The sequence below is a fragment of the Euphorbia lathyris genome, chromosome 5 (assembly GCF_963576675.1).
Source record: "Euphorbia lathyris chromosome 5, ddEupLath1.1, whole genome shotgun sequence".
Classification (NCBI taxonomy): domain Eukaryota; kingdom Viridiplantae; phylum Streptophyta; class Magnoliopsida; order Malpighiales; family Euphorbiaceae; genus Euphorbia; species Euphorbia lathyris.
This window is the reverse complement of record NC_088914.1, coordinates 70,446,826-70,454,736: the sequence shown is the minus strand read 5'-3', so window position 1 is coordinate 70,454,736 and position 7,911 is coordinate 70,446,826. Positions and strand designations below refer to the sequence as shown.

General features: G+C 39.3%; 1 protein-coding gene across 1 annotated transcript; it reads left to right on the top strand.

Moving 5' to 3' along the window:
- Positions 1 to 2,272: 2,272 nt before the first annotated feature.
- Positions 2,273 to 5,648, top strand: LOC136230440 (probable prolyl 4-hydroxylase 9). The gene is made up of 8 exons (XM_066019500.1): positions 2,273 to 2,665; positions 2,758 to 2,886; positions 2,977 to 3,134; positions 3,467 to 3,569; positions 4,338 to 4,433; positions 4,629 to 4,694; positions 4,780 to 4,893; positions 5,446 to 5,648. The coding sequence occupies exons 1-8, from the start codon at positions 2,543 to 2,545 to the stop codon at positions 5,527 to 5,529; spliced, it is 873 nt and encodes a 290-aa protein (XP_065875572.1). The 5' UTR covers positions 2,273 to 2,542; the 3' UTR covers positions 5,530 to 5,648.
- Positions 5,649 to 7,911: the final 2,263 nt, after the last annotated feature.

Sequence of the window (7,911 nt, the reverse complement as noted above, 5' to 3'; positions counted from 1 at the left end):
GAAAGGAGTTCTAAGCCAATCAACGATCCACACATGGAAAGGTGTTTGACCGAACCTAAACAGAAGTTGACACGTGTAAAGTGAATTACAATTTAGATATGTAATTATCTATAAATAGCCTTCGAAACTGAGCTCCAAGTATGTTCACTGTTCTAATTCCTTACTAGATGCTTTCAAGTTATTACTTACTTCTAAGTAATCTTCTGACTTAAGGATTGGAAAGGAGACGCCGAAATTCAGCCTTTCTTTGACTGTTTGCTGTTGATTCAGGTCATCAAAAGGCATACCGTAGAATGTGTTTAGTATTAAAGACACCATTTAGTGTAGTGAGCGTGGATGATTTTCATGAAAATGGCTCATTTACACAGTTTCATAGTTCAATCAGTTCTCCAACAAACTGTAGATATTCCAAGCACATCAGCTGCACGTAATCGTGGCCTAATGGATTCTAGCAACAATCCATTGGAACCATTGCACATTTCTCCAACTCTAGATCAGAGGATTGATTTTTGCTTGGGATCCTTAGACCAAGAGCAGCGTCGGTATGGATGACCTTACGAAGTAGTTGATATATAACATTGGATCTATTCAGGAGTCCATGAACATTCTCAGAGCGGAGCATGCAACTCAGATGGAGGCCATACAGATTGAGATGAAGGAAGCAAGGGAAGCTGACAGGTATGGAGATAGGCATGAATCAGTAGCTTGTTCTACAGGACATCATGATGTCTGAACCTATCCGAATAAGAGATGATTCTCAAAAGACTCTCAACTTGAAGTAATAATTGGAAAACCCAATGAGAAGGCTACTATAGAACTGCAGTGTTAGGATGCACAACGTTAAGAAGGCTACTATAGAACCTTTCAACGTGACCCAATTTCCCACAATAAAAGCAGAATGCAAGAAACCTTTCGTACTTGAAATTCACCCACGACACCTCACCACTAGACTTGATGATTTTCATCTTCTGCTTTAGGGTGTTAAAAGCATTGATTCGTACCCAGAGTCTCATATAAGTCCTGCCAATGCTATTGAAGTTATTCTGGCCTGCCTCGATGAAAACACCAATGAAATTGCCAATGCTCACAGCTACTCTGTTTGACATAAACCTTAATGGTTGGCCGAACATCTGAACCCACAAAGTTGGTATGTACAAGTTTCATCATTGAGGGGCCATGTCATTCGTCAAGTACTTCCATTAATAACATATTTTGATTAAAAGTCCAAGGTCCGCCTTTGATCACCTGTCTCATTCCATCGGGTGGAAGAACTCGAACTTATAGCGATTCGGTTCCAGCTCCGAGATACAGAGACCTCTGGCTAGCCTCCACAAATCTGCTAGCACATTCTTCATGATCGGTACCTTAATATTTTTTTCAGTGAGGAAACTTCCAATGATGCTCCACGATGGAGGACGAATAATAAGATGAACGTCCCCGGTCTGCATAATTAAACCACCCTCCTGTTCTTCGCCTAAGGTAACCTACGCAGCCAAATCCGTAATGGCATCCATGTTGGAATTCAGCTTGGCAGTGGTAGGAAGAAATCAATCTAGGGATTATCAGCAAGCCAGGAAGTGACCTAGTACAACACGTCACTTGGATGAGACATTCTTACACTCATAAAATTAATCTATTGCAATTCTATTTTAAAAACTTAAATATTGATATTTTGGCAAGTTAATTTTAACTATATTAATAACAAAATAAATATTTTAAACATAATTGATATTTGGAAGGTCCAATATAACCGTTAGACATAAAATCAAATAACAAAGAACCAATATATTAAAAATAAAGTTATTAAGTAAAGATAAAATTAGTCTTGCTTGAAAACATTACAAATAAAAGTTTTTTTTTTCTTTTCGCTTTGGCCTGTTTCCTAAGCAGATATACCTGGCTGATGTAGGTGTCAATTCAAGAAAGTTGGATGAAAGATAAACTACACTAACATGGTTTCAACTTCTGGTCAAAAAGGAAATTCCTTAGGTCGGCATCTCACTGCTTTTAGCAAGAAAAGCCCTATTATTTCACGCATGTAGGGAAAATCTTTCCGCCCGCACGACACATACCAGTCCTACACTTTTTTTTTGTCACTTCTTGGAAATCATGAAAGGGATTCCCAGACTAGATTTACCGAGAGAGAAGAGAAAAATTGATGTCGATGGCATCATTTCGTACCTTAGAACTAAATCTTTGTTAAAGAAAAAATAATGGTCAAATTTAGATCAAATCCCAAAATATCCCAAAGTGGAACAAATTGTTCAGAATTAGTACCTGGACAGCTAATAATGTCGCAATCCCGGATATTCTTGTCCGTACTCAATAATTACGAAATCCATAAATAAATAAAATCCTGATTCTGATTCACTTTCTCCTTTTGCTAAATTCCCGCCTCTGTCTTTCAATTTTCTCTCTTTAGAAAAACCACTTCTCTTCTCACAATTCCACCATCGCACCAGACATCACTTCAAGGAAAAGCACTGAACCAAACTCGAACCGAAGAAGAGAGATTTTTTTTCTCTATCAGTGATCAATATCCATGAAACTCAAATCGAGTAAAGGAAAATGTTTGCTCAAGTCAAAGGTTGGATTACCGGCACTATTTTTCTGTTGCGCTAGTTTCTTCTTAGTCGGTCTTTTCGTCTCCAATCTCCTTTTCCTGGTATACTACTTCTAATCTTATTTTAATTTATATTTTAGTATTGTTTTCTTAATTTTCGGCTCTTGAAATATAGTTCATCAATTCGATCACAGGATGTATCAGGAGATAGGCAGAGATCAAGAGCAAGGCAGCTTCAATCGGTGAACGAGGAGATAACTGAGTATCATCTGTTGCCTCCTGGAAAGACTGGAGATGATTCTATTACTTTGATCCCCTTTCAAGTATAATTTCCCCCCTTTTTTCTTCGGAAAGACGTGTTAAATCTTGTTCTTCGGTTGTAATTGAGTGGAAATTGGTATTAATTGTTGCAGGTTTTGAGCTGGAAACCACGAGCTCTATATTTCCCTAATTTTGCAACTCCAGAGCAATGTCAAAGCATAATCAACATGGCAAAGCCAGGCCTTTCACCATCCACATTGGCTTTGAGAAAGGGAGAAACAGCAGAGAGCACAAAGGGAATCAGAACAAGGTTCGATTCTATATTTGTTTCAGTAACATTGTGCATTTCAATTACCAGTTGGATAGATTGGACATTAGTTTCAAAATTTGAATTTTCTGCATTCGTGCAATGTCATCTATTTATCCCATAGTAGTCATGTTTATGCTTAATATTTCCAAATGTACCTAAGCATTTGGGGTTCAAAACAATTAGGACTATTGAAACTTAATTCCTAACTAGATTGGCTGCATCTTGTAATATAATTCTCAGATGGATATATTTGCATCCGTATGAGTCTTGGACATGGTGATCTTTTTATAAGATTTATTGTTGTTAGCTTATGCTTCCTTTTTCTCAAACAGCTCTGGCATGTTCATTAGTGCTTCTGAAGACAAATCTGGGATATTGGATGCTATCGAGGAAAAAATTGCTCGGGTCACAATGCTTCCCAGGGCTAATGGAGAGGTATTGTTCACAGTGAAATTTGTCGTTCTGCAATTCTCACTCTTTCTCTGCATATTTTTGCCTGTTTATTTTATATCACATCTTATGGCACCCTTGCTTATGTTGTTATCCCCTATTTCTATTTCTCTGGCAATAAAAAAATAGATATTATGTAACTTATATAGCCTATAACTACTAAAAGCCCTGGACAAAACCTTGTTATTGTGCTCTAAGTATTATCATTGGCAATCCATAAATTTGAATGATTCAATATCAATTCTTTTGTGTTCGGTTATTTGTCCACTTGGGGAGATCAGTTTCTCCAACTCCTGATATGTATGTGAAATTGCTCCTTACCTATGTCCTTCCCTTTTCTGGATCTGTATATAACCAAATGAAAGTAGTCTGCATCAAAAATGAGAATTGGGATAGCTGGGAGTGAGAAAAATTATGTGATCCTAGTGTTAGTTTTGAATTTACCATTACATCAAACAAGCAGTTTTTTTGACATGAAATCAATCGATACCAAGGTTCAATGTTCTATTTCCATGATTTCTTCTATAGTTCCTTTTCATATGCATAACTTGCTTTAACCTCTCTAATCATTGAACTCTCTTTCTTTTTGTATCCTTGTGAAAAAGAGTTAATAGTATTCAAAGATCCACTGTTTTAAGCTTCAGGACAGTTATCCTGTCTCTTGCAGTTATTTCTTTGTCAATTGCATTGAATTAGTTAACCTTTTATTTCAGGGCAATTTTAAAATTGTTTGAGGCTTGCACCATGTTTCAGGCATTCAATGTCTTGCGGTATGAGCTTGGACAAAAGTATGATTCTCATTATGATGCATTCGATCCAGCAGAGTATGGACCGCAGAAGAGCCAAAGGGTAAATATTTATGCAAAAACACAGATTCTATTTTTCTTTGTTTTATCCAATAAACTGATCTACGTGATACACATAATCTTGAGAGGCTTAATGGACCCTCTTGTTCCAGAATGCAAAATCTGTCACTAGAGCCACCATTTGGCACTTCAAATTCTTGATTATATTCTAAACAAGTTATGTTTTACATTCTTGCAGGTTGCTACTTTCTTGTTATATTTATCTAGTGTAGAAGAAGGTGGAGACACGATGTTTCCAATAGAGGTAAGATCAAGATCAAGGCTTCTTTTCTCCTCGTTAATCATATTGGCTCGCTAACTAGACATTCATCAAAACTTTTGTTCTTCAGAATGGGGATGATGACAATTACGAGTTTCAAAAGTGTATTGGTATGCAACTAAAGCCACGTCAAGGAGATGGACTTTTATTCTATTCTCTCTTCCCAAATAATACAATTGATGTGGTAAGTATTTCCTAAATTTTCATGCAAAGTTTTGGCAAGTTTAAGCTGAATAACCATAGACAAGGACACCACCATCAACCATAGATAACATGTATCTGAGATTTTCCATAAGGAGATAGTATTAGTAATGGTTTCCCAAAACTGTTAAATGCACAGACAAGACGGTCTGGCAGTTTTTCGACAGTTTCTATGCCAGAACGTTAACTATGATGGCGCCACATGTCGAAACTTTAGTGCTTGATTGATCAATAAATTTCAAGATTCTTGGAAAATTTGTTGGCGATGTTTCCCCATACAATTTTGGGTTAAGAGTAGTTTATGATAGTCGTTGCATACAATTTTGGGTTAAGAGTACTTTATGATAGTTGTTACAGCAATTTACGAAATCATGATTTATCCTAAAATTCTAATAAGCCTAAATTTAACAACGGTGATTGATACTTGATACACTGTATGTGCTAAAATTTTATGATTAATGTTTGAAATATAATTGTAGAAAGAGCACAGATAAATGTTTATAATGATAATGTGTTGTATTGGGTGAAATGGCAGACATCACTGCACGGAAGCTGTCCGGTAATCAAAGGGGAGAAATGGGTGGCTACAAAGTGGATTAGAAATCTAGAATTAGATTAATATTTAAAAGAATACATGTAATAAGTCTCTTTTTTCATTATTATTGTTATTGGACCTTCTTCTACCAAGGAAAATTCAAATAACTAGTTTAAAGTTAATGAAATTCTCATGTTGACCGAGTTCAAATGAGAATATAAAAAATAGTTATATTATGCTCGGAAGAAGAGAAAAAAAAATGAAAGCCTAAAGATGTCGCCAGTTTATTTAGTAATTTGCAAATAATTTATTTTCAATTTACATATTTGGAGTATCATCTAAGGTCATTTTCTTTTGGGAATCAATGGTCTTTCTTTAATAGTGTATTATCTTTCTCAAGAAAAAAAAAGTGCATTATCTTTCTAACTATAAATTAAGTTAAAAGTTTGCTTTAAGTTTCTATCACATATGGTGAATGGTTATAAATTGTAACAATAAAAGATCATCCTAAGTCATAGCAAAAGGCACCCTGAGATTCATCATCATTCGGATTTTTATATATTGAATCTTTTCGTTTCTTTTTGTCACGTTAATTGTTTTGTCAAATTAAATTTGTACCATACCAAATTAGTTACTTAACATAAAACTCAGTTAATAAAATGTTATTCATTTCATTTGTGTCTAAAACTATTTGTTTTACCATTCGAAACAAGATTTTTTACTATTTCTCTATACTTATTAGTATATTCAGTTTATTAGAGAAGTTTTCTCCTTCTCATGGGAGCTATGGTTTTCTCCTTCTCGTGGGAGCTACGGCTTGTGGTTTGGTTATTTTGAGGTTTGTTTTCTCTCTCTCAGAACTGTCTTCTCTCTCTCAGATCTGTCTTCATTCTATCTCGGATCTATTCTCTCTCTCAGATCGATCTTCTCTCTCTCAGATCTGTCTTCTCTCTCTCAGATCTGTCTTCATTCGATCTCAGATCTATTTTCTCTCTCTCAGATCTGTCTTCTCTTTCTCAGATCTGTCTTCTCTCTCTCTCAGATTCGTCTTCTCTCTTTCAGATTTGTCTTCATTCGATCTCATATCTGTTTTCTCTTTCTCAGATCTATCTTATCTCTCTCAGATCTATCTTCTCTCTCGTAGATTTGATGGCGAAAGACAGAGAGAGAGAGAGAGCTAGGGTTAGGCGGACCTTGGAGGGGGGCGGTGATGGCGGCAATTCCGATCTTGGTGAGACGGATCGGGCGGCTGGGGTAGGGCGGGCGTCGGATCTGGTGCAGGATGGAGTGTCGGCTGGCGGCGTTGTGGCTTCGGCAGGGGATGCAAGGGAGAAGAGGGGGCATGGCGAGCGGATGAGGGACCGCTCCCGGGAGCGGGGTCGGGGGGCTTGGCAAGGGTCCGATGGGTTAGATCCGGCAGGATGCGGCGTCGGTTTAGGGGATTGGGGGGCTGGAGGGGCCTGGGATCGTGGGGACAGGGGCGTGGTGCCTGGATCGGTTGCCTTGCTTGCGGATTCGGCTGGGACGCAAGCGGCGCCGCTGGAGGGGGATTCATCGGCAGGAAGGTTGGACGAGCGGTGCCCTGTGCCTGGGGCAGTGGTTGCAGGATGTTTGGGGGGTGGGCGCATGGGATCGGGTGACGCGGTTGCCCGCCCCTTGCTCCCCGCGATCCCGGATGGACGGGTGGGCAAGTTGCCGCCTGCGGACTGTGCGGCGCATGTCCTCCCTGCCGATGGCGCCGGACACCGCAGGGGGCCTGCCGATGCTGGGGCTGAGCGTTGGCCTGGTTTTTTCGGCATTGTGCCTGGCATTGATTGTCCTATTCCGGTCAGTGCTGGGCAGGCTGAGGCTGCATTTGGGGGGCAGGTTGCCTCGAGTCAGAGCCCTTTTGAGGCTGGGCATGATATTCAGGGACAGGGGAACATGGCCTCTCCCAGGACTGCAGTTGGCAATAACGGGATAGGTAAAGGGTCTTGGAAAGACACTATTATGGGAGTGGTTGAGGAGGAGCTCTGCTTTGAGGAAGTGGAGATGGTAGGGGATTCTGCGGATCTTTTCTCTGATTCGGACGAGGAGGATGGTGTCCAGGATGATCCTCTTTGTCCGGTTATTAGACTGTCTTCGGAAGAGAAGAGGGAACTCAGAGAGAAGTGGAAGGTGTCTTTGATAGTTAAGGTGTTGGGGAAGAGGATCAGCTTTAATTATTTTGCCCAAAGGATTCAAGCCCAGTGGGCTAGGAAAGGGAAAGTCAGTATTACTGGCCTTGAAAATGACTTCTATGTCATCAAGTTTACTAGAGTTGAGGATTACAATACTGTGATCAAGGGGGGCCCATATATTATTTCCAACCACGTTCTGGCTTTACGGCCTTGGGTTCCTAATTTTAATCCCCATGATTCTACTGTTAATAGGATTTTGACTTGGGTTAGGTTTCCGGGCCTTCCCCTTGAGTATTACAGTGAGAAA